At 42.3% G+C, this 25186-nt stretch overlaps 3 protein-coding genes across 11 annotated transcripts in view; 2 read left to right on the top strand and 1 right to left on the bottom strand.

Moving 5' to 3' along the window:
- Positions 1–1284: 1284 nt before the first annotated feature.
- PAK1IP1 (PAK1 interacting protein 1) lies at positions 1285–9793 on the bottom strand. Its single transcript, XM_083866528.1, has 10 exons — positions 9562–9793; positions 8078–8240; positions 6044–6164; positions 5879–5953; positions 5214–5266; positions 4636–4781; positions 4448–4545; positions 3647–3746; positions 2350–2476; positions 1285–1736 (listed from the first exon to the last, which is right to left on the bottom strand). Exons 1-10 carry the CDS (start codon positions 9622–9624, stop codon positions 1576–1578), a joined length of 1107 nt encoding a protein of 368 aa, XP_083722654.1. The 5' UTR covers positions 9625–9793; the 3' UTR covers positions 1285–1575.
- On the top strand, positions 9275–22530 carry LOC310912200 (tRNA selenocysteine 1-associated protein 1-like). 7 transcript variants are annotated; one of them, XM_083866540.1, is made up of 11 exons: positions 9849–9923; positions 10771–10937; positions 12326–12407; positions 13464–13540; positions 13640–13773; positions 14348–14479; positions 15382–15501; positions 17608–17803; positions 18346–18391; positions 18957–19125; positions 22236–22530. In XM_083866540.1, exons 4-10 carry the CDS (start codon positions 13511–13513, stop codon positions 19091–19093), a joined length of 795 nt encoding a protein of 264 aa, XP_083722666.1. In that variant the 5' UTR covers positions 9849–9923; positions 10771–10937; positions 12326–12407; positions 13464–13510; the 3' UTR covers positions 19094–19125; positions 22236–22530. The 7 variants fall into 7 exon arrangements, with proteins under 7 accessions (XP_083722668.1, XP_083722671.1, XP_083722666.1 ...); XM_083866542.1 differs by lacking the exons at positions 9849–9923; positions 22236–22530 and adding an exon at positions 9275–9349 and having other exon boundaries at positions 18957–19349; XM_083866539.1 differs by lacking the exon at positions 22236–22530 and having other exon boundaries at positions 9850–9923; positions 18957–19349.
- A 2438-nt stretch (positions 22531–24968) lies between these two features.
- The window catches only part of NUP153 (nucleoporin 153), a 43337-nt gene continuing 43119 nt past the window's right edge, over positions 24969–25186 (top strand). For 2 of the 3 annotated variants that reach the window (XM_083858336.1, XM_083858334.1), the window contains exon 1: positions 24970–25120. In XM_083858336.1, coding sequence (XP_083714462.1) covers positions 25025–25120 — 96 coding nt within the window. In that variant the 5' untranslated portion in view covers positions 24970–25024. Of the gene's footprint in view, positions 25121–25186 lie in introns of all 3 variants that reach the window. The other variant, XM_083858335.1, reaches the window with a different exon arrangement.

The raw sequence follows: 25186 nt of genomic DNA, 5'->3' as shown, positions 1-25186 counted from the left end.
TAAGCTTATACTTTTAAAATCTGTATTTTCTGTAGAAGCCTTATGAATTAAAAATTTGTTTTGGCACCTTTCTGTCAAGTCAACAAACCAATTGAAGTTCTATATTATTTGCTTGTATTTGTGAATGTAAACATTTAGGGTATCATTAAAATTAAAAGCTCTGTAAGCTCAAACTTAATCCCTTTAATGTTGAATTAAACTGAGCTTGCATAAATCAGCTCTATTTAATATCCTAAGAAGGGGCTCTGATCATTTATCTAAGTAAGGAAAACAGTTACAGAAGGTAAATATGGACACCCACTTCCAAGAGAATACTGCTACTGCCACATGAACAATTCTGTAACAGCACTGATGATGCTCATTTTGTTTCAGTGTCAGAGGATAGAGCTGGAGTTACATCCTATTTTATATCCCTAAACCACCCTGCATTCCTGTCTCCAGATTTGATTTAATTTTTTTTCTGATTTTCTCTACTTTTTCTCTTGCTATTCAAATAAGGAGGAATGGATGAAGTGAATGTGAATAAAGCAGGATTCCAATTGCTCTTTGAAAACAGAAATAGTAATGACTACTCCACTAGTGCAGAAAACAACATTAACATGACTTACACCTTAAAAAATAGGAAGCATTTAGTTCAGCTCTTTGACTCTGTTCTCTCCACCTCAACTTTGTTTTTCCCACTGTATATTTGTAATAAGGCTTAGGATAAATTCCTGTTCCCACTGACTGAGAAGGTCAGGAATCTACTTTTTGTTTACATGCAAACAGAGATAGGTGACATTGTATCAGCATAGCAAAAATTTCAGGTGTTATGTAATTCTTTTTTAACAACATGGCTCCATTCAAGGACTTGAAAAAATACAGTGGGAAGGGGGAAGAAAAGATAAAACCTTTTTGATATAAACTCTTCCACCTAAAATTATGTATCATATTTTGAACAAAATGTTTCAGACATGTGAACCATGTGTGCAAATTTTTTTTTAAAAAATTAAATGTATTAAGTATGAACACAGTAAAAAGCCAAACATTGCGCTTATAAAATCCATATATAAGTCCACGTCATGAATTAGAAATTACAGTTTTCCATGAGTGTAAAAATGGATGTGACCATGATATTTTAAGTCATTTTAACATGTTCTTTCTTACAGTAGGAAAAGAAATGCAGGATAAAGGCAGACCATACCTTGAGTCAAATGAACAGTAACATTTTCAACACTAAAATGAAAAAGTGTACATGTTTTTAATATGCATTTAAATGAAACAGAAATGACAAAAATATAACTGTGACAGATGCAGCTATTTTTATTATTTTAGCTGGCTTTTTCAGAACCAGTTGAAAAGTGTATGGTATTGTTAATAGAAAAATATAAACATTACATATTATGAAATTATTTTTGCTTTGTTCACTTAGGGTAAGTTACCAAAATGATCAGTCAGTTCATTAGGGTAAGAACATTAATTACTTTTAAACAACACATCAGATCAGAGGTGTATGTCCTGTTAGGGTTTACATTCTTATAAAAACTAGGGCAACACCAGCATTTACTTTTTATACAGGAGAGAAAATAGCTGCCCTCATGCTGAGCTATTCTGTTTCTTTTTCTTCTTTTTCACTGGAATACCCAGCTTTTGTTTCTCTGGAATAATTTTTCTCTTTCTTTTTGCTATTTTAACCCTTTTAGTAGTCCAAAAATCTTCGCTTATCCTGGATATTGATGATTTTTCATCTTCTGTTTCTGAAAAAAAATAGCAGAGAATTATTCACACTAATCTTTATGTCCAGCCTTTGTAGTCTAAACAGCACAGAAACTGATTTGTATCTCATTTTAAAAAAAGGGTTATAAATAGCTTTTTATTCTACTATGGAAAGCACCACTTATGCTAGTTTTGCCTGTGAAATTAAAATATATAAAGATCACGTATGTAAAGAGATTACAATGCAGGAAAACAACAGCAGAAAACCCAAACAAATCTGAGCTAGACTTCATTAGTTGCCCAGCTACAGTGGCCTCAGGCCTAACTTTGCTTACAGGAAAACAAGACATGCAGTTCTATCAACTGTTTATTTTCTCCTCTGTCTCAAAGGTTTCACAGTGGCTTCCTCACAATGTTATTCCAGTAAACAGACTAAAACCTTTTATTAAAGTGAAAAGAGGCTTATGTTCTCCAACAAACATATGGGCTTGAGACACTATCAGATTAGTAAGTGTATCTGTATCACTTGATAGCATCACATCCCCACTTCTTCAAAATACCAGAACATTTTCTAATGGATATAGTAGAAACCTCCCACTTGGTGTATTCCATTTCAGAGTCACATTAACAACTCAAAATACAAAGCTCTGTTACCTTGAGATGATGTTGCAGTTTTATCAGAGTTTTCTTTCATTTCTGAAGCTTTGTCAAGCCATACTGCAAGACATGTCAGTCTAGCTTTGGTATTGACTTCACACAGTAAAGACGGCCCATCTTTAATCTGAAGAAAACATAAAAGATTAATTTATTTCTGGTTAAATGTAATGAAGTATTTGAAGTGAGAAAGCATCTTACTGCCCACTTTCATTGTTAGGCAATTGTATCACTCAGCTCTTGGAATACAAATATTCTATTACAGATATCAGGGGATAAAGTGTCACAGACACATGTGCAGTGTTAACAGCACCAACCCACTGGAAACTATTGTTTTAGGATATTCTACCCCTCAGAGCTGGACAGAGCAGCCCGCACAGTCATGCAAAACTTTGCCTACAGGGAAAGGAATTTGGTCAAAATAAATGCAATGTTACACTGAAAAGTAAAGAGTTCCCTGATCACTCTGTCAATTCTGTACAAGGGGAACAGAAATGTAAGATGAAGAGGAAAGAGGAAAGTGCACTCCTGCACTTACAAGTATAAAATAATCAGAGTGGGTAAAATTAAAAACAGGGAAATTCAGATTTGAAGTGTATATATTAAGAAATAATTATTTGAGCTATCTAAGATACTGATCATAAAATATAGTAGATCATTTGTAACTAGGCAATACATTTAAAAAATCTATTTCTGATTTTAAGAGCAAACAATAAACACAAGAAACTTTAAAGATAAGACATGATTTCTTGTTGAACTGTGCTACTCAGAACTTTTGAAAATACAGGAAATACAAGTACCCAGTACATTTATGTATTTGAATTTCTCCAAAAGATAAGTTCCTCCCCCGACATGAACAACCACTTCCCCTGCCCAAACCACAGACTTCATGTTTTTAAGAGTAGCAACAGTCATCAACATTACAAAAATTCACAGCAGTCCTTAACTAATTGCATAGTCATAATATACATAACTGATTAGACAGGCATAAGCCTGGCTAGGTCTGATGGGAAGCATCACTTTACATAGTGTGGAGATGTCTCATAATATCATCAGATTTTATAGTTTGGTTGTTTGGTTTTTTTTTTAAGTACAAAGATGAAAAAAAATATGAGTGCACAAATATATGTGCATAGACATACATCTCTACTGAACATAACATGGGATAAGATCAAGACATCCACATTTTATGTAAAATTTCCTCAGTGATTTAAAATTAACTCTTACATCAGAACTGTCTGCAATTCTGATTCTCTCTTAATTTTCTTAAATGCAACAAGTAGTCTAATACACCAACCTTATCAAGATCCAGATTCCACATTTTAATGTAGCCGTCACTGGATGCAGTAACAATAACATGCTGTCCTTCTCTTTCAAAACTATAAATATCTTTTATTCTGTGAAAAGGAATACATTTTTATCTTACAGCATCACAGTTCACTTCAGACTAGTAAGGTGACAGAAATTAAAGATGAATAGGCAACAGTCTAAAAAATCAGTTTGAACAAAAAATCTCCAAGTGATAGGCAGGAACTTGGAATTTGGATCTGCTTTGAGGGCTGTCATTTATATTTGGAACATTTGCCTTTGCTAGGCTTATTAGGATTCAATTCAGAACTCTTTAATACTTTAAAGCATACACTATTAGACACATCAGTGACATTACTGCTAATGCTTTTGTGCTTTGATGAATTCAAAGCAGCATTTTGACAAATATTTGGTATTCAAAAACAGAGAATAGGAGATTACACTCCTATTGTTTGAACTGAATAAAACTGGTTTGGTTTTTTTAAGCATTCTGAAGAGTTAGATTCAGTAAAGACTGGTTAAACACAAACACACACATACACACTCACTCCCAGATTTAGAACAGTAATATTCTTAATTCTGTACCCTATTGTTTTTGTAACATGCACAGACAGTACAGTATTTGTGCTCATACAAGAAGCAAACAAGTCCGTTTGGAATTTAGCACATAAATAAATTCACTTTCTATACTAAAACAAAAGCAAAATATGCTGAACATTACAAGCCATTGAACTTTAGAGAGGACTCAGCATTGCCATAAATATTTAAATAGTAAACAACTATAGAATACCTGTTTTCATGAGCTTTAAATTCACACAGGCACTTTTGAGAGTCACAGCTGTAGAACCTAATCACTTCATCATCTCCAGCTAGGGCAAGGATAGAATCCTTAGAATGGGAAAAGAGAAATGCAAGTGTGATTAATTTCACGTGTTTCAGATCAATTAATTTCCCAACATCTCTTGTTTTTGTACTTACTGTAATAAATCTAAGTGAAGAAATCCTCTTCTCTGTTGTAATGGTGCCAGTGATTGAAGCTGTGTCGAGTCTGTAGATATCCACTTTGTTTGTTATTACGGTCACATACTTCTCTCCATCAGGGGACCATTTAATTATATGTGCATCTGGACACATTGATACAGAGAATCTAAAAGTAAGAATCTTTACAAGCTGCTAAACACTTTTTTCTACCTAGACCTAAGAAAATATTCAGTGAAAAATCAAAGAAACTACAATAAACAGCTATGCTCTTAAATGTTTATTTCTGATCATCAGAATCATGTAGAGAAAAACAAACTAAAACACATTTATTTAAATGCTGTGACCTCAAATTTCAAGGGAAAAAAGAATTTACCACTTTAGTGGTATTGTGTTTTCCTTTTTCTAAATCATTATTATTAAAGACATGAGCTTACATACACTTGCCTGCATGTGTAAAAAAAACATTGTGAAAGTTTGCAATTAACTGACTTGATTAATTCAGTCAACTTTTCTTTACATGAAAAATAAAACCATCAAATTGCACTTAATTAGTGGATTTAGACTGATAAACTCACTTTGCTTCAGGTTTTTGATGAAAGCTGATCGTCCTTCAACGAGATTCCAAGTTCTGAAACATAAAAACAGGTAATGTGCATTCTGGTTAAAAACAGCACAGCAAAACTGAAATCCAATTTGCTGACATGAGGCACCCAAAGGAAGCTTTTAAGCCCCTCTATGCAATTTTCTGCCTTCTTAATGCAAGAGAAAATGATGAGTTCATATATTGCTTGCACACTATAATGTTGAACTTGTGTTATTTATTTTCTAAACCACCATTTGCAATACTGAGCCCAAAAGGAGGCCAACAGCAATTTGTGCTGTAAAAATAGCATTTCATATCCATAAAACAGGTATCTACAGCAATATGGAAACACTCCAAGTGAAAAATCACATTAAACAAACCTGGCACTTTTCAAAAGTTTAAACAAATTGTGTTACAAAATGCAAATATATTTACACATCCACAAGTGACTTGTGGAGAGTCAGAGCTCACAAGAAGAAGGTATGCTGGCACTTAGAACTTCAAAAGACAAACCAATGGATCTTTGAACCATTTGATAACAGATATGTTTTATCAGTGTTGCACAGCCTAGTCCCAACGTGGAATTGTTGCTTATAACACCTTATTAAGAGTTACTGAATTATGATTCTCAGCATTCCTGCTTCAGTTTAGACTCACCTCAATGTTTTATCTGTTCCGACTGACAAAGCTAATTTCCCGGAAGGATGAATAGAAAGAGATGTCACATGTCCCCTGATAAAAACAAAACATTAGTCACATGTATTATTTACAAGGAAAATAGACATGAAAATGTACCTGAATATGAAGATCTAAGAAACTCACTTATGTGCCTTAATGGATTTCAGACATTCCCATCTCTTTGTGTTCCAGATACAAATGAGTCCATCTTCAGCCCCACTCAGTAGATGTGCAGTGCCATAGAACTCCAAACAAGTTATCGTGCCTAGAAATAGAATTAACAATGTTGTACACACCGAACAATTATTGCACAAATTAACAGAGAATGTACAACTTAACAGAAAGGCTTCTTCCATCAAGGCATGCCAGCTACTACCCTGACCTTTGGAAAATCTAAATTATTTCCTAAGTATTTCTTAAAAAACCCTCAAACTTTCTTGCTATATTCAATAGTCTGTTATGCTTTATCAGGCACCCTTTACCCACACATCTGAACTCCATCTGGTCTGTTCTCTGTCACAGCAGTACAGAGCACAGAGTACAGAGTCTTTCCAGAGTACTCAAACAGTGGTAGAGAGCTTCTGTCAGTGACAGGAGAGCTCCCATGTGAAAGCCCTGCTCCTGACACACAGCTGAACTTACTGCACATGCTGCTTCCCCATAACCACCAGATGAATTGTACATGAGTTAAATACATGCTCAATCTAGCTCCTGGATCTTTTTGGTTAATCAATACTGAGCTACAAATGACCCAAACAGATTTATTTGGACAGCCAGTAACAGATGACTGTACCAATGACATAGAAAAGGTGCACCCTCAGCAAGTTTGCAGATGACACCAAGCTGTGTCAGTGGTGAGGGATGGGATGCCATCCAGAGGGACGTGAACAAGTTCAAGTAGTGGGCCATGGGAACCTCAAAGTTCCACAAAGCACAGTGTAAGCCACTATCAGCACAGGCTGGGGGATGGACAGATTGAGGGCAGCTCTGCTGAGAGGGACTTAGGCTTGCTGAAAGATGAGAGGCTGGACATGACTCAGCTATGTGTGCTTCCAGCCCAGAAAGCCAAATGTGTCCCGGGCTGCATCAAAAGCAGTGTGGGAAGGTTGAGGAAGAGGATTCTGCTCCTCTGCTCTGCTCTTTTGAGACCCCACCTGGAGCACTGCATCAAGCTCCAACAGGTCCCCAGCATAAGAATGATGGGAACCTGTTGAAGCAAGTCCAGAGAAGGGTCATCATCCATGAGGATGACCAGAGAGATGGAACACCTCTTCTGCAAGAAAGGGCTGAAAGAACTGGAATTGTTCAGCTGGGAGGAGGCTGCAGGGAGACCTTATTGTGGCCTTCCAGTACTTGAAGGAGGCTTATAAGAAAGATAGGAACAAACCTTTGAGCAGGGCCTGTTGATAGGACAAGGGGTAATGGTTTTAGACTAAACAGGGTCAAAGTAGATTCAATATAAGAAGTGTTTGTACAAGGACAGCAGTGATACACTGAAACAGTTGCCCAGACATATGGTTGATATTCCGTCCTTGGAAACATTCAAAGCCAAATTGGATGGAGCTCTGTGTAACCTGATCTGGTTGAAGATGTCCCTGCTCATTGCAGTGGGGTTGGACTAGATGACCTTTAAAAGATCCCCTCCAACCCAAACTGTGCTGTGACTCTATCATGTACTCTGCAGTTGTAATTCAGGCAGCACATACAGTGGGAAATGTACCAGGTTAACTCCTGTGGCAGCAGCAGCCTGCTCTCACACACAAACTCTCTTTTCTGTGGCTCATGTACACTTGTGACAGGATAATAACGCTGGGAAAGACAGTAGCTGGGAGTAGGCATGGTCTAGATAAACCATCCTGATAGAAGAAAAATGGCACATAAGCCATTTGAGGGTCATAACTTCTTAACCAGTTAAAACTACAAGTAATTTAAAGCAGCAGCAGTATTTGTGAGTTAATACCAAACTTTTTTTTTTTTACTTTTCATGCTCAAAAGCTTACCTTGTTTGTATCATCACACCGTCATGGCTGAAACACCACCACTACTACAGTACTTATTAGTACTTACAAAATTACACTACTTATTAGAAAAAAAAAATCAATTTTTTTCTTCTGGCAAGGGCCAGCTTTTCAGCTATTTTTTTTCATTAATGTTTTTTACAAATAAATGCTCCCTTACCATTGTGTTGCAGCAGCGCCCCATGTTCTATCTTCTTTTTCATGTCATAGATTTGGATTGTCTCATCTCTGCTCCCAGTGACCACATATCTGTTATTCACTGCTACTGCTGACAACGAGGCAGTGTGGGCATGATGTGTAAAATCAGGGACAACTGTCCAGGACTGTAAATGAAATGCAAAACAAACAGGTCTTTCTCAAGCTTACCATAGAAAGCTTCCACTTCATTATCATGTAATTTTATTTTTTAAAAGCAAAAACTGAAAAAGTATATGTGTAAAAATCAGAATCACAGAATCAAATAGGCTGGAAAAGACCTCTGGGATCATCATGTCCAACCCTACTGAACATCACCTTGTCAACCAGACCACAGCACTGAGTGCCAAGTCCAATCTTTCCTTCAGCTCCTCCAGGGATGGTGACTCCACCACCTCCCTGGGCAGCCTATTCCAATGTCTAATCACCCTTTCTGTGAAGAAATTCTTCCTAATGCCCAACCTAAACATCTGCTGGCACAGTGTGAGGCCATGTCCTCTTGCCCTGCCACTGATTGCCTGAGAGAAGAGGCCAATCCTTACCTGGCTACAGCCTCCTTTCAGGCAGGTGCAGAAGATGATAAGGTCCTACCTGAGCCTCCTTTTCTTCAGGCTAAACACCCCCAGCTCCCTCAGTCACTCCTCATTAGACTTGTGTTTCAAGACCCTTCGGCAGCTCCACTGCATTTCTCTGGACCCGCTCCAGCACCTCAATGTCTTTTCTGAACTGAGGGGCCCAGAATGGAGCACATCACTCGAGCCGTGGGCTCACCAGAGTACAGGGGGAAGAATTATACTTAGCTGTAAGCATAAATGGGATCTGACTGAGTTAATGTGCTGTTAGGAGATTAGTCCAAAGGGTTTAAGCGTGCAAACTGCCCCTTGTGATCAGTGCTGTGCTTAGACGAAACTGTCTCTACACAGAGATAAATCCCAAGGGCGAGAGAGGCGGATTCTCTGGTTTTCCATCACGGCGGGCTGGAGACACGCCTTCCTTCCTTCCACCCGGCTGCAGCCCCCGTCCCCTCCATCCTCCACACCGCCTCGGGAGGAGCGGCCCGGCCCCGCACCGCGGCCCAGGGGCCCGCCCGCAGCCTCCACAGCTGCCGGGAGCCCTCCGGGGCAGCCAGGGGGCCGAGCCTGCCGGCAAAGGCCGCGGGAGAGGCCGCCCCGCCCCCGGCAACGCGCCTTAAGAGCCCCGGCGGCGCCCGGAACCGCGGCTGCGGACGGGCGGGACGGTGAGTGCCGAGGCGCGCTAACAGCGGGGCGGGCGGACGGGCCTTTCCCTCACAAACTTCCCTGGGGGTGTTCGAGACCGGGCCGGGGGGTGGGTCTCGTGGACGATATTCCTCCTCACGGCACGAGGTTGGGGCTAGAAGGCCTCTAAGATCCCTTCCACCCCAGATGGTTCTGTGGCTCTTCCCTCCCGCCATTCCCGCACTCCCGTTACCTGGCCGGGCCGCGTGGCGAACCCCAGCAGCACCTGCTCGTAGCACCCCGCCACCAGCTCCATCCGCCACCGCACGGCGCCGCCCCGGGGCTCCCGCCGGCTCTTCCGCCGCGCCGCCCGCCCGTCCGCCGCTCTGCCTGCGCCGCTCCGGGCTGGCCCTCGGCTGGCGCCCGGCAGGGCTGGCTCCCCGCGGCCCGGAGGATCCCTTGGGAGCGGAGTGGAGCGGGTTGGAGCGGGAGGCGCCGGCGGGAGCGGCGCGGGTCAGGCCGTGCGCGGGGCAGCCCGCGCGGGAGGGGAGGGGGCCTCGCGGGGCGGAAGCGGCGCTGGCGGTGATGGCGATGGCGGCGGGGAGGACGAGAGGCGTTAGTGCCGGGATGGCCGGGGGGGAGGGGGAAAGAGCGGCGGCCGGGAGCGGGGGGCTGCTGGCGGGGAAAAGGGCGAGAGCCGATTTATTGGGAGCGAGGCGGGATGGGGATGGGATGGGCCGGGGTGTTCCGCCCTTTCCTTTCCCCGTGGCTGCGCGGCCCCCGCCTCTCTCAGGGCGCGCGGGGCGAGGAGGCCTTGGCGGCGCTTGGGCCGCGGCGCCAGAGACCCGCCCCTCCCCAGCCTCGGGCCCCGCCGGCTTTTATTCTTATTTCATCAGGTCATTTTAGATTTTTTCACGACTTAATTTCTTATCGCGTGGTAGACTAAGCGGGAAGCGCGGCCCCGGCCCAGCGTGGCCGCCTGCGGAGGGCCGCGGCCGGGCGGGGCGGGGCGGGGCGCACTCGCGGCCGGGCTCTTCCCGTCGTGCCCAGGGCCTCGATAGAGAAATGCGTCACCGCTCGGGCCTGGGCTCGGCCGGGAGCCTCCCTCACACCGTGCCCTGACCCAGCGCCCCGTGTGAGGAAATTAGTGCCGAAGGGAGCGGGGGGATTGCCCGCTGCCTGGGTGAGCGGTGTTTGCACGGGCGATTTAGGCCACGATCAGCTTTGCTCACTTTTTTGCCCGTGTGAACGCAGTAATGCAAAAAAGTGGACTGAAATAAAAAGCTGTAATGATGTGTGTGCAATCCAATTAAGGAAGTGTCTGAAGTCGGGAGGCTGATGCTGCCCCACTGCTTAAATGAGAGCTAGCTGTGGCTGTAGATAGAGTTAAAGCAAATCTGAAAAAATGTATTACATTAATACGTGCCGTTTTAACTGCTTCTGAAATGTTTTTGTTTCCTAGTGAAAAGGTCAACATCGAGCAGGAAGGCGAACAAAACCGGTTTTGCACAAGAGTTGGTGATAACCAACCAGGAAGCAGTTGCATCACTTGCCCCCTGATAGCCTCTTGCAACAAGAGCACTCTGTTCTGTGTGCCATCTTCCATTAAGTCTGCACCAGTGAAAAGTGGTAAGTTTAAAAAAAGTCACTACTCAGCTGTGAATTCAAAAAACTGTATTTCAGCGCTGAGAGGAGTTTATGGTTCCTTTTATTAAAAACTAATGTTAGAGGAACATTGTTATGTGGATATTTACATTAATAATGACCACCCTTAACAAGAAGAAGTTGCTGCTGAGAATTCTCTATAATGAACAAAATTACTTCCAGTTAGCACGTGCTCAGTTTAGCATATGCTATCCTTACTAGTATTTTAGGCCTGTATTTTAAGGGCTTGTTTATACTTGACTCTTCTTGGCTTCACAGTGGCTGTGGGGATAAAGTCTGCAGTTACTCTGAATAGCACCGTGCATGGATGCTCTAATTATGGTTTATGGCTATCCTGTGTCAAGTTATCCTAATCCATTTTCAGAGGTTGTGCTCTGAACTACTCTGCTCTGCAGGCAAGCCTTTAAGGCATTGTAGATGCTCTGTGTATTGCATTATGTGGCTGGATTTAATCAGCCAAGATGTAAAACATTACATAAATTCTTGCATGGAAATAGGAACTAGAACTTAAGCAATCAAGTATCTGCACAGGATTTACACCAGATGTAAAAAATTAGTGGGGATGAAGAATGCCTGTGTGTGAAAGTAAGTGCAGAATATTTTGCAAATGAAATTGGGTTTTGCACTCATTTATATTTGTTGGATAACTGGGGAAAAAGTCTAAAGAAAGGAGGTTGGCATGAACAGAAATACATAGCTTTTCAGCAAAGTGTGTCCACTGTTTAGTAATGGCAGTAAAATGCTACTTGTTTTTGGTTTTGATGGTAATGAGTGAAAAAGGCAAATGTGAGGAAAAGGCGAGAGAGGGAGGAGAAAAGGTGCAGAGAAAGATCATGTTTGCTTGTTCTGTGCCCTCATCCTGCTTTTATTTCTCATTTTCTTTAGCACATAGGAGGTACCACTGCTTGTTCTCAGCTGCATACTTTGTGGTGCAAGTAAATTTAAATTTGGCTAAAAGGGGAAGAAACTAGGGGAGATTGCACAGAACATACTGAAGCCTGTATATTTTGCCTTGCTTTTAACTATTTTAGAATCTTCTGGCTTATTGTATGTAGGTGTTTCAGAATTAAGGGTAAGGTATAGGTGACTTAAAAGATCTCTGGAATTCTCTGGTGTTTTGGACAGTGGGAAAACTTTGTGGTCTGTTACCATTTAGGGCAGTGAAGATTATATCTAATCATAATCCTATTTGCCATATATCCTTTTTGTCTCCATTATTTTAGCTGTGACAAGTCAGAACTTAAGTTCTGAATTAATAACATTAAAGCATATGATGGGGTGAACATATTTGGAATTAATTAATATTGAGGATAAAATGCTTCATCTTCTTTTTCTCCCCCACATATTTTTAGGCTGGAGGAGTGTAATAAATTGAACCTGTGCAGTCACGCTGTTGGAGAAAGACAGAACACAGTTTGAACCATGGCAAGCCAGGTAAGATCATTTAGTCAGAAATACAGGCTTGCAGCGCCTAAATGGATTCCAGAACCATACTCAGAATTCCTAATAAATGTAAAGCTAACATAGCTAGCTTGCTCTGAGTTGAGTGTTCTTTTAGTCCTGTTGTTTCTTCTGGCAATGTGGTAATTGGTGGCTGTCCTCAGGACACTTCACTGTGTCAACTCGAGCAGGTTGGGGGGTGTTACACGGAGCTTTGCAGTTTGCGTTATTTGAGCGCGAGTTCACTGAAGGACCTTGCGCGTAACGCTCTCTGTGTAAGATACATGTGGAGAGGTTGTAGAGGAAGAACATTAAAGCCTGCGTAAGTAAATGCTGTGGAACATCGCTCTTGCTTTTTGGAAGTCCTTGTTCTTCATGATCTTAATTGAGGGAGGCAACCGATGCTATTAATAAGACTGTTTCCCCTCCTCTTCTATGTAGTTACCCCACTCACTTCCTTTTTGGACTGTGGTTTTTGGGGTTTTAGGTTGGTTGTTTTTTTAGGTTGGTTTTTTTGATTTTTGGTTTTTTTTATTATTATTTTTTCCTTTTTGGTTTTTTTTTTTCCTCCCCGAGAGGCACTTTTTATGCCTCTCTCTTCCTGGCCTTGCATCTGGGTTCAAGTTTTCCCTCAGCCAAGCCAGTGCCTGTTCCTGGTCTGCTTTCTCCTTAAATTTGATTAATCGGCCTCTTGTTGTTCCTGGCCTGGGAGAGTGACTCACTGCTGGATAGTGAGGAGAGGCATCTCACAGAAGAAGAATTCCTAGGTGAGGGGAGATAGGGACAGTGGAGATCCCTTCTAGGCAAGAGTGACAATTTCCCTGCCTCTTCATCGTGCAGATTGTGCTACGGCAGGGTTTTTTGCATCCTGGAGCTCAAGCGGAACACAGTCCAGTCCTGGAGCTAATTAACATTTAGGATTGGCCAGCATCAAAGGGCTATCTGGTTTGTCCCTAATTCCCAGAGGAAGCTGTCAATCCTATAGCCAGCTTGACAAGTCAGGGGAATATGGCTGTTCATGCAATCCTTTGGCTCTGTTATTTTTGCCAGGCGTTTTCCCCAGAGGCTGCTTTCCCTCATGGGAGGCGGAGGGAGAAATGGGACCCCAGGCTTCTTTCAAGGGCAAGGTGAATATGGGGAAATCACCTGTGGTGATGGGGAGTGGGAGGGAGGAATGTAAATGAGGCTAAATACTATAAAGGCGATTTTTTTTTTTCTCCCTACAGGACTTGATGGCAAAAAAAAGAGAATGTCTGCAGGCCTACAGCTGGTGGAGAACACCACAGAAGAAACGGAAGAAAAAGAACAAAATAAAACCAGGAAGAATAGAGTTTGTCCCTAGTAGTACTAATGCCACCAGGTAAAGACCTTTAGAAAGGAGCAGCTCTGACCCTTTATCTGTTTTAAATTGCTGTTGACTAGTGAATGCCATCAATTATTTTAAAAATCCTGAAATGGCACACCTTGTGCCTATACACTAAGTATTGCTTATTGGAATTGTATTGCCATTTGAATAATGAAGATTTTTTCCTAGTATGTCTCTCATAATTGCTTGAGATGTGGCGTCAAAGTAGCTGTAGCTCTTCTTGAATTCTGGCTGTAACTTAATACTTTTTCTTGGTATTTTTGGGTATTCTACCCTTCAGACAACAAATAGTACTTTCTAAAACCAACTTTTTAAAATATTCTTTAATATATTTAGATCTTTATTGAAATACTTGCAGAAGTGGTTGAATGGACTCAGAAACTGAGAACTTGCTGGAGTGATTGCAGTTCTGTACACTGCTCAGCAGAGATTTGCAGTTAATACGCTCTTCATATTTTGTCTCCTTATTTGTCCAGTAATAACTACTTGCTTGTGTGTTAGGGACTTTAATACTGAAATGAACTATGTTATTCTCAGACTTAATGGTGGTTCTTTTATCTTTTTAAAGACCAGATTATTCAATATTCGTTGGGGAGCTGACTCCAGAAGTAGATGATTTTCAGCTCTATGACTATTTCCTAAAGAGGTACCCCTCATGTATTGACTGCAAAATAGCAACAGACCTGCTGGGATATTCCAGGTAATGCCTGTGAAAATGTGTTAATGCTGTCAGTATGTTTGTTGCTGTAAGAAATATATAAGAATTTGCATTTGAATTGGTTTTGAATTTTCTTCAAAAGCAGGAAGAGAGGTATTAGTCTCTGGCATTATTTTTTAACAACAGATCCTTGTGGTTCTAAAACTTTATGGGCAGTTTTAGCTGTTAATGTGTTAAGCTTCAATTCAGCCAAATGCATATCTGCATGAAAGTGCTTAGATGGTGGGAAAAGGGAGAGATCTGCATGGACATCTGTGCTTACCCACATCAGTGTGTCCATTTAGTCATGTGCAGTACTGAGGACAAAATAATTCCTTTTTTACATGTGGAAGAGAAGTGTAAGGCCTCGCAAATCTTAGGGGGTTGGGAGGTAGAACTTCTAATATTAGTAAATAAAGCTTAGGAGAAGTTACACTGGCCAGGCAGAGTGGAGCAGGGTTGAGTGAGTTTGCTGTTTGGAAAACACTGGCTGTAGTGGACTAATTCAAGAAATTAAAAAAAAAAAAGAAATCTGAGAGAGCAAATTTAGAAGGAATATTAGAGCTGTAGAGCAGTAGGAATGGGTTAATACTGATATATTAACTGCTGTAAATGCAGAAATACAGAATCTGGTTACTTACACAGACAGCAGTTAACACATACTGTTTTGCTGGCTTTTCAGCAAGTTGCATCTAATGCTAACAACAAAGCTTTTTGCTTCTGGCCCGATTTTTTTAATTTTCTGAAAGCATCTTCTGTGCATGTGCACATGCCAGAGAGGTTGCTTAGGTGATAGAAGCTATAGCAGCTACTATTTTCTGTTTTCGCAAAGACAGAAATTGAATTAATTGGCTTTGTAACTGTTATGAATACTAGAATTTGTTTTCTCCTTTTGAAAATTGTAGAGGGTATGCCTTTGTCAGATTTGGTGAGCAAGGTGATCAGATGAGGGCACTGCAAGACTGCCAGAATGCCCCAGGTCTGGGGGGAAAACGAATCCGGCTGAGCATAGGAATTTCTAAAAGGTAACAAATGAGTCGTGCATTGATACAGTAATTCTAAATAATCGGATTCTTTTAGCTCTGCCTTTGTAAAGACTGTGGCCCTTGCTATAATGGCTGTACACGATGCAAAATCACAGAAGCATTATGTTCTGACTGCCTGGATCCATCAACCTCTTTGAGGATTGCTGGGGAAATCCAACTCTTAAGTCTAGCCAGATTGTATAACTTGGGCTTAGCTGCTGTTGTGACCAGCCTTAATGTTTACAGTAGTGAGCTGAATGCATTTGTAAGTATTTCATGTATGGGCCTGAAGAAGGTAGAAGGGACAACAAGTATGTTTTTATTCTAGGAGGCTTCTAGGCCTTTTCTCTTGGCTTAGACAAGGTAGCACACTGTTAGTTTTAAAGTAGGCTGGCAGAGGAAAGAACTCCTTAAAGGAAAAATACAGAATGTAGAGGGGAAGAAGTCAAAAGGAGATGCTGCTTGAACAGTTTGTTTAGAATACTGTTCTTGGCTTCTCAAGTGGGTAGGGCAGCAGGAAATTTAAAGTTGATTGGGTTTGAGAGGTTTTTTTTGGTTTTTTTTCCTGCCAGCTCAGTTCTCTGTCAGTTATTTAAGACAATCCAGTTAGAGACTTGATACCGAATTTGATAAACTTTAAACCAGAATACAGACAAAACCAGAACTTTTTGTGAAACAGTTTCAGTATATAGTCATGAGGTCAGCTTGTGTGTTCTGTTCAAAGGCTAGAAATAATGGCTCCTGCTTCTCTTCCCAGTTTTGCCAGTGTTGCCTCATTGCTTTGGAACAGAAATGTCCTTACCCAAGAGAGCACTGTCCAGATTTGCTTTGACTAACTTGCTTTGAAAATGAGGTCCCAAAGAAAGTTTTCCTTACTTGTGCAATCCAGAAGAATGTCAGCACTATTTTTAGATTTTCCTTTCCTACAGAGATGGATGTAGGAGAGATATTGGAAGCAGAAGGCTGAGACATTATGAAATAATTTGTTTACTACAGTAGTAAGAAAATAAAATACCTGTTTATTAGACTGTATGTGTAGCATTCGCAGTAATGAAGCAAAAATGTAATGTGGGTATTGAAATACACACCACTAATCTACACCGGTTTCTGAATGGCTGAGTAGCGTGCTCTTACAGCATCCAAAAATCAGCCATCAGAGCAGTTTGTCATTAAGTCACTCACGTTGGAAACGATTTCTGAGCTCCTTCAGTTTGTGTTCTTGGCAAAAAGCCCCGGTCTGTATTTTCTGTAGCAAAGTGCAGATAAAGAGACATTGGACACTGCAAGCACAGGAGGTCTGCTTGTATGTAATCAGTGAGGAAATGTCTAAGCAAAGGGGATTTATTGGAATGTGCAGCTGATTTATCCTAGTGTTTTTCATGTAGTGTATCTCTGTTTTAGAACAGACTCTTCTTGTTCAGTGATACTTGTCATTAGTCAACTTGAAGTTGTCCCTGGGGAAAAAGAAAATCTGCTCAGGGGAGGGAAAGCAGTGAAAACTAATCACCTGGCCCTTTGGTCTCCATAACTAATGAGTTTTCCTGCTGCTTTGGCTTCATTCTGGATAATGGCAGTGCTGACTTCACCTGACAGCTAAGCTTTGGCAACTGTTCATGGACCAAAACTTAAGGTGAAGGTAGACATGGTAAATTGACAGGCAGTGTCAGATGCTCCTCTGAAACAGATAATCTGACTTTACCCCTTGTTTCTGGAATTAACAAGATTTTGTATTAACAAAACAAAGGATGGAAGGACTAATTAAGTATTTGAAGTGTCTTTAAAACAGCAGTGCTTGGTAAATATCTCTGATCTTAATGCACCATTTGTTTTTTATCAGTAGCTTACTTAAACAGATACCAAAAGTATTTAAACTGAATACAGATAAATGTAACTTGAGTTAATCCATAGAAATAATTACTTTTGGCATTGGTGAAGGTCAGCATTTGCTCTCCTCATAAACGTGAGCTATTGTGCTGTGACATAAAACTTAGGCAACTATTTAGAAAAGTCTCCTCATAAATTTGGAAGTGTGTGAAACTTTAGCTTTGACACTGGGTTTACTGTTGTTCTTAAACTTTTAACTGTCTAAACCTTCTCATGTTTCAGACTGAAAGCAGAGTTCCAGCGGTACCAGTCATACAACTATAATGATTATTATCAAGATTATCAGAACTACTATTCACAGTGGAATTACGATCCTTATGCTGACTACAACTACAGCTCCTATACTCCCTATGACAGCATGCAGGCTGTTGGAGAGTGCTCTTTAGGAGAGGCTGTTATGGCTCCAGCTGTTTTTGAGGTAAAGATACACAGTTAATTTAAAAACTGACAAGTCATAGAGATTGTGTAAATCAGATGAAAAAAGTCCTAAAACTGAAATCATGCAGTCAGATAAGTGTGAAGGTTATGTTCAACATTTTGGATTTAGGCGTTTGAGTGCATCTGTAGAATTAGATATTTATGCAGTAATATTTGTTTATGTATGTCAAGTAACAGTTCTGACAGCAAATTTTTGTACTTTCTCTCAAGCTGTTTTTCTGATGGACTTTGCTTAAAGCAAAACAAAGAACTGTTTTAAGATGATCATATCTAGGTCAGCCAGTTGATCAATTACAACTTCCAAAAATGCCTTTCAAGTGGAAGTATACTATGGTTTTCTTAAAAAAACTCAACCAAAGCATTAAAAAGCAACAAACAGCCCACAAAAAGCCCTTCCCCAACAAACACTACCTGCTCCTGCTTATTTTTTTAGTTGTGGGAGGAGGGGAATATTTGGGAGCATAAATTTATTTTGGATTTGTGGTGCTTTCTGAAACTGACTGTGATTAATTTTTTTTTTAGGAAGCTTCAGCTGTGACTGAAATCAATGATGACCTAATAACTGAAGGTAATGATAATTCTGTCACTGCAGCTTGAATTTAGCCATACTTCTGCACTTTAGCAATTCAAGCCAGTGACTGGGATAAAGAATGAGCTATAGCTAAGACGAGGTAGGATTTTAAAGCTAATAGTGTACACCATGTCAAGTAGAATGGGACATTGTCAACAATGCTTTGCAGCAGGCTTCTTGCAACTTTGCCTTCATGATCCTTCCAGAATGGTCTGTTGGAGCAGTTACTATATCTTGGTATTGATTCTGCTAAGATTATTGTAAATTAAGCTCATTAGTAGAGACATCTTGTAATAGTGTCCAAAAATTTTAATTATCTCTAAATCTGTTTCATGTAGAAATACCAGTATAGTCCTAGCATTTAAATACACTTATTCTAAAAGAAGCTGGACTTGTTAGCTTTGTTAAAATTCTAGGTGAATAAACATCTCACTAAATGTAGATGAAGTCTGTTAAATCATTAAATTTACCTAAAGTACACTTTATTAGGCATTTACTTTAGGTTTTTGTGTGCAAGGCTCCCAAGTTCTGACACTTGCACTTACCAGGCTTTTATTTGCAGATCCGCAGCTGTACTTGGATGTTGATGAAATGAACAGACAATTTATGGAGACAAGTGAAGAACTCTATGATGCCCTCATGAATTGTCACTGGCAACCTCTGGATACGGTCACTTCTGACATCCCCTCTGCTATTTAAGTGTCTTATATAGCATGACCGTTATGACCAAGGTGCTAAAATTACATTTCTTCTACATTACTCTAGATCATAAGTTTTAAAGCACAATGATAGGTTGGGGTTTTTTTGCTATGCTTTTGGCAGATTCTGTAATCTTGTTTTGTTTTGTTCATCACTTGGAGCATCTTGAAATCGTGTAAATATTCTAGAAATGTAAAGAGTTCAATGGGGTCTAAAGATAGACTTGCCTGTGTAAATAAAATTTTGTTTCTGCAAACTGGCCAGCAAGGGATTTTACTTACATATGCAAAACACCTTCTCTTCTGGCTTGTGGAATTTAGCTGGAGGCAGTAAGGTATTTCACCTGTCTTTGGTATGGGCATCAGCACTAGCTCTCACATGCTTCCAAGATACCTAGGGAATCTTACAAGCTCTCAATCTGAATATGCTGTACAGTTTTAACATACAGAAGGGTGAACTCTGAGCTGCTGTAGCTGCAAACATTCCAAAGACTAATGATGATACCTACTGATAATTTTATTTTTGCCCTTCTTGTTAGTCTTCTCATCTGACCCTTTACAGGAGAGAAACTGATATAATACCTGTTCTTACACATAAAAATCTTTGGAGAAAAGCCTGTGGTTTAAAGGAGGAAGAAAAACCCATCATCAATTACAGTACCACAGTATCCTCTTCCACTAAGTTGTACCCCATCCTAGACATCTGTTACTTGTTCAGTCTTCATACTCAGATGTTTCAGTGATGAGGTTTAAACATTTTAGTAGGATGACCGTTCTCAGTATTCAAGTTAAAATAGGTTAGGGGAGATGGCAATGAAGAAAGTTCTTTAAGATAGCAACTTCTGAATGTTTTCTTGTAAACTGTCCTTATGTGAAAGGGTATAAAGTAGTTTCCATAGGGACAGCTTAAGCTTGTTAATACTTAATGTACACAATAAAATAAATTCAGGCTGGAAACAGCCTTTTTCTTTGAAGAGAAAAAGGTAGAAATGATCATACAGCTAATACATGTGAAAGCTACTAACGCTACTCAAGGCATTTTGGTACTGCTATGTGTTTGGGGGCAGTCTAAACCATAATTGCTAGGATGGCAGTTGTTTGTTTTTTTGGGTTTTTTTTTTTTTTTTTGTCTTTAGTGACTTAATTACATTAAAGTGATGGTCATAACCTATATGCTGTTCCTAAATGTGAAACTAGTACTGCATTGCAGAGCGATGACTTGGCACAGCAGGTCCCTTCTACCTGCTCACCAGAATGTCCCTCTTTTCACAGTTTAATTTCAGCTGGGATTTTTTTTTTCCTTTTGAGGTCCCATCCAAAATACAGCTGCTCTAAAGTAGAAAGGTCTTTTGGTGTGATACAGGAACTTCATTCTTTCTGGATTTTGTGCATTTCATATGTAGGAGAGAAAACCACTTCATTCAGGCAGGGAGATTACTATCACAGTCTTAGAAACTGTTTCCCTGCTTTGGAGAGAACTAGTTGCAAAGAGGCTGAAAACTGGCATTTTGTTGCTGAATGTTTCCCTGGTGTGAACTGGTCAGTCTTTGAAGGGTCACAGTAGGGAGATTATTAATGGGAATGTGACAGAAAGTGAAATAAATTAACCGAAGAGACTCTTGATGCCTATATAGATTTGTTTCACAGGATTGCAGAAGAAAGGAAACTCAAGATAGTAGATGCAGACCCCTTGAATTTGGATGTGGGAGTGTTAAACTTTCAAACCTATGCTGGATTTGATGTCACTTCAGTTGTAGTGCACAGCTGTGGTGCCTGAGCTTGGTAGTACAAACCAGTTGCTAGGCAAAGGATTTTGTATCTCACAAGCACTGTCATCACAAGCTGGAAGATTATAACCCAGGCACAGACCTGGAAGCTTCCTGCTTTGAAGTGCATATCCTGCTTTGCATAGTGTTACCTAACACCATGCTTAAGCTGCACTAAGTAATTTGTTGAAACCTTCTGTTGTGTTATCAGATGCTAAGGGTGCGTGTTGGTTTGGTAGAAATCCTAGAGTATCCACTGATTTTTAGCTTTTGGGAGGTTGATCCATGTGTGAATTTTGTAATGAGGAGCCCATGCAGTGTGTGATTTCACTTATATCAGCACTCTATCACCACAGCACATAAACCTCAGTCAGAGTCTGTAGTCACCATATTTATCCAGACATTTATCTTACATTAGCAAGATCTCTGCACTAGAGGCTGTTTTCAGACATGCACCTTCTGTTCTGGCCTGTAAAGTACCCATATACTGAAAATACTGTTTATGAAATGCAGTGGAAGAGGCTGTTTGGGCCATTAGTTCTGCAAACCTGAGAAATGTTGGGGAATATATTTTCTTCAGTCAGCACAGAAAGAAAAGTGAGGTGAAGAAGGGAGTCTGCTGGTTGCAGCCTGTGAGATACTGTTTTAAACAGCTCTCTGACTTTGTTTTTTGTTTGCTGAGCCTTTCTACTCCATACTGCTTACCAGTTAGGAGTGCATATATGGGATCAAGAAACTGTGTGCAGCACACATTGTTTACTGTAAAGGCACAATGAAAAACTTTTGTGTATTGGTATAAGCATAAATTTGGAAAAAGTGACTGCAGTAGATCTGCCAGCTTTCATTGCTGAGACTTTTAACTGAGGAAACTTCCAGTGCTGGTCCAGTTAGCGCCTGCATTAGCGAGCTTACACAAAGACCTCAACATGTCCATCATACACATGCCTGCTCTCAGTTCTACAAAGAGCTGATTGCAGTAGAAACATTAAAAAAAAAGTATTGGGAGCAATGTTTTCAACACCACACCTATTTCACTTCTGTGTTTTGTCTGTTTTACCCAGCTGAAATGTTGCGAGTTTTTTTAAGTCTGATGAAGGGTTTTTTTTAAAGAATATCTAGTATTGGTTTTATAAACTCTTCATTGTACCTAGCTGTGATAGACAGTGCCTTTACCTAAAACCCACTTATTTCTTGAAGAAGAGTAATGGTTTTGTTTTCCACTTCTCTGAACAGAAAAGCTTTAGTACCGTGGTTTGAGGGGCTAATGATCCTGCAGTCAGTGAACAGGGAGAAAGAAACAGGCTAAAAACCAGTGAAGACTGAAAAGTGTTCAAAAAGGTTAAATGGTACTTAAGCCGTGAATGTTTCTTTTTGCAGGGATGCTCTTGGACCAACAGCTTTCTAGCGCTACCTCAAAGTAACTTGCAGATAAAACTCACAGGGAAGATTGATCAAATGGTGATGATCACTATCATTCTGCTGGAGATATATATATATTTGCCTTTTGTTTTGTCTCATTTTTAATGACATTTATTTAACTTCAGTGACTCATGTCAATAGACGTTGTTTGACTACATCAACAAGTATTTCTGAGTCATGAGTTTCTTTAAAGGTATGTCACCATATGGAAATTGTTCTAAATAAGTAAATAAAGCAGCACTTGATTTTACAGAGCAAATGTAGTGTAGCTGCATTTGACACGTATGTGGAAGAAAAAATTGCGTTTCCAGCTTACCTTAATATTCCTAGCATGCATAAAGAGGGAAGCTTGTTTTAAATTTGTCCAGCTCCTACGTGACCAGCACTGGAATGATTTTAGCCAGTTCCCAACACAGGTACCACTTCAGAAGCCAGCATTGTTACTAATGAATGTGTGTTACCAATGGCAGTTCCCATCCCTCTGTAGATCTAGGTCTTTCCATAATTGAAGCACATTATGTTAGCCTTCCTTCCCCTTCCCTTGAGCTGAAAGCTAGCATGGTAATTGGTTCCTGGACAAAATGAGTTACAAATCCAGGCTCATACAGTATTTTTTGTGTTTTGATAATTACATTGATGAAGAGCTTGACGTGCCCATTGTATAAGCAGACCATCGTCCTAAAATTATTCAGCAGCTGTAGCACACCAGCTGTATACACAAAATGAGGTGGTTCTTGCAGCTGACTTCAAACATGCATGTTCCAGGGTAGGAATTGTCTATCACTGCAAGTCATCCCCCTGCATGTAAAACTGTATTCACTGTTGTGGGGCAGGAGAGTAAGAGTGTAGTGTATGACTAGAAATACCTGGAAAGTAATTCCACCCTGCTGGGTATTGGATAATAATTATCTCCTGTAGATAATGATAATGAGACAAAGGAATTGAGGAGTTAAGTCATGTAGGAGAGCTGGGAAAGACCCCCAATGAAGTTCAAAACAAGCCCGTGTGAAGCAGAGATGAGGCGGCACAAATTTCCCCATTAGCATTTCTTCTTACAGCTGTTCCACTGTCGCTGCTGCCTGTTGATAGTTCTGCATGCTTTCAGAATCACTCTTGTTTGAGTCCCCCATAATTCCCCCCACACCCTTCCCAGTGCCACACAGCCTTTCTTCAGGAACATGCTCCGATAAATGCTTTTTCCCCCCCTTTCCCGGTGGAAGGTGTGTGTGGTGCATCAGGGCTTTGTCCTAAGTAATGTTTTTATTGACTTGTACATAATTAAGACGCTTGTGATTTTCTGCACTGCTCAGCTGAATCCTTCTCACGGCAAGTTGGTGCTAAAAATAAAATACGAAACCATAGATTTTTTTCAACTTCACTTTCAGTAGAATAAAAAAACCCCAGATTTTTATGTATTTTAACTTTGTAATAGGAATGCACTCTTCCTCATGGCTCGAGGAAGTAAAAGTCATGTTGAAGCTTTTTCCCCCTACCTCATTTCCATGTGCCAACACTGAGCGATGAAAAACCTGCACCTGCTGTGTCTCTTGCCTACACAAACCCAGTCGCTCGTGGCAGCCTTGGGGAGCCCCGCGGGCCTCCCGGTGCCGTTTTTCCTGCCGCGTTCTGCAGGCTGTTCCTGGTCAGGGACAAGAGAACATCCCCTCACGCTGTTCCTTGGGGAGCTTCAGCGTGGGTAACTTGTGTCCCCGGGGCAGAGTGTCAGGAGGACGGAGCCGGGCTCTGCTCGGTGGTGCCAAGCAGCAGGTCAGGAGGCAACGGGCAGAAACCCATGCACAGGAAATTCCACCTAAATACGAGGAAAAACATTCTTCACCGTGTGAATGACCGCGGACTGGAACAGGGTGCCCACAGAGGTTGTGGGCTCTCCCTCACTGCAGGAATTCAGGAACTGATGCAATCCTGTGCCATGTGCCCTGGGCGGACACTGCTCGAGCGGGAAGGTTGTTAGCCCAGATGACTCACTGTGGTCCCAGGTTCCAAACTGAGACATTCAGTGAAACGCCGCGCGAAGAGGGGAGGAGGCGCTGGAATCACCCGGGGCGGAACCCCGGCACAAACCTGCGCTCTTGGCCCTTTAGGCGTCCCTGAGCTGCGGCCGGGGCCGGACATTTCCTGCGCCCCGTCCCCGTGCGGGTGTCGGCGGCCCCGTCCAGCGCTTTTCCCGCGCCGCCGGCCCGGCCCGGCCCCTCCCTCCCTCTGCCCCGGGGGCGGGGGCGGCGCGCGCGGGGCCTGCCGGGCCGTCCGCGCGGCGCCGCTGGTGTGACGCAGCCGCGCGCGCTGCTGACGCGCAGGCGGCCCGGGGCGGCCGCCGTGTGGTTGGTCGGCGGGGCGGGGGGTGCGGCGGCGGCGGCGGCTCGGGCCCGCGGGCGGGAGGACAGCGCGCGGGGCGCCGCCGCCGAGCGGGACAGAGCGAGCGAGCGGGGAGCGGCGGGCGGGGGGATCGCGGGGGGAACGCGGGGAAGAGAGAGAGGCGCGAGCGAGCGCGCGCGCGGTAGGGGCGGGGCGGAGGCCGCGCAGGAGCCCCCCGCGCGCGCATCAGAGGCCGCGCGCGGCGCGTGGCGGGCGGGAGCGGCGCGCGGGGAGAGAGGCCGGGCCGGGCCGGGCGCGGCCCCGCGGGGACCGGGACAGCCACAGCCACAGCGCCGCCGGGCCGCGGCGGGGAACAGCGGCCGCGCCGGGAGGAGGAGGAGGCCGCCGGCGGCGGCGGCGGCCCGGATCGCATCATGGCCTCGGGCGGCGGCGGCGGCGGCGGCAAGATCCGGACCCGACGGCACCACCTGGGAGCCGCGAAACCGCCCTACGCGAGGGGCAAGCAGCAGGTGAGGTCGCGGGTCGGCCCCGTGAGCGCCTTCCCTTCCCCGCCCGCTGCTCCCCGGCGCTCCCCT

The sequence above is a fragment of the Zosterops lateralis genome, assembly GCF_965231275.1.
Source record: "Zosterops lateralis genome assembly, chromosome: 1".
NCBI lineage: Eukaryota > Metazoa > Chordata > Aves > Passeriformes > Zosteropidae > Zosterops > Zosterops lateralis.
This window is presented reverse-complemented; position numbering and strand designations above follow the sequence as displayed.

What these genes read in the sequence shown, in the direction of transcription:
- PAK1IP1 (XM_083866528.1), bottom strand. Translation starts at nt 9,624, where the DNA reads ATGGAGCTGGTGGCGGGGTGCTACGAGCAGGTGCTGCTGGGGTTCGCC. An exon ending in GGAACAGATAAAACATTGAG is followed by an intron (nt 5,267 to 5,878) that starts GTGAGTCTAAAC and finishes TTTATGTTTCAG; the next exon opens with AACTTGGAATCTCGTTGAAG. An exon ending in AACTGCAACATCATCTCAAG is followed by an intron (nt 1,737 to 2,349) that starts GTAACAGAGCTT and finishes ATTTTTTTTCAG; the next exon opens with AAACAGAAGATGAAAAATCA.
- LOC310912200 (XM_083866540.1), top strand. Translation starts at nt 13,511, where the DNA reads ATGGGACCCCAGGCTTCTTTCAAGGGCAAG. An exon ending in AGTAGTACTAATGCCACCAG is followed by an intron (nt 13,774 to 14,347) that starts GTAAAGACCTTT and finishes ATCTTTTTAAAG; the next exon opens with ACCAGATTATTCAATATTCG. An exon ending in GACCTGCTGGGATATTCCAG is followed by an intron (nt 14,480 to 15,381) that starts GTAATGCCTGTG and finishes TGAAAATTGTAG; the next exon opens with AGGGTATGCCTTTGTCAGAT.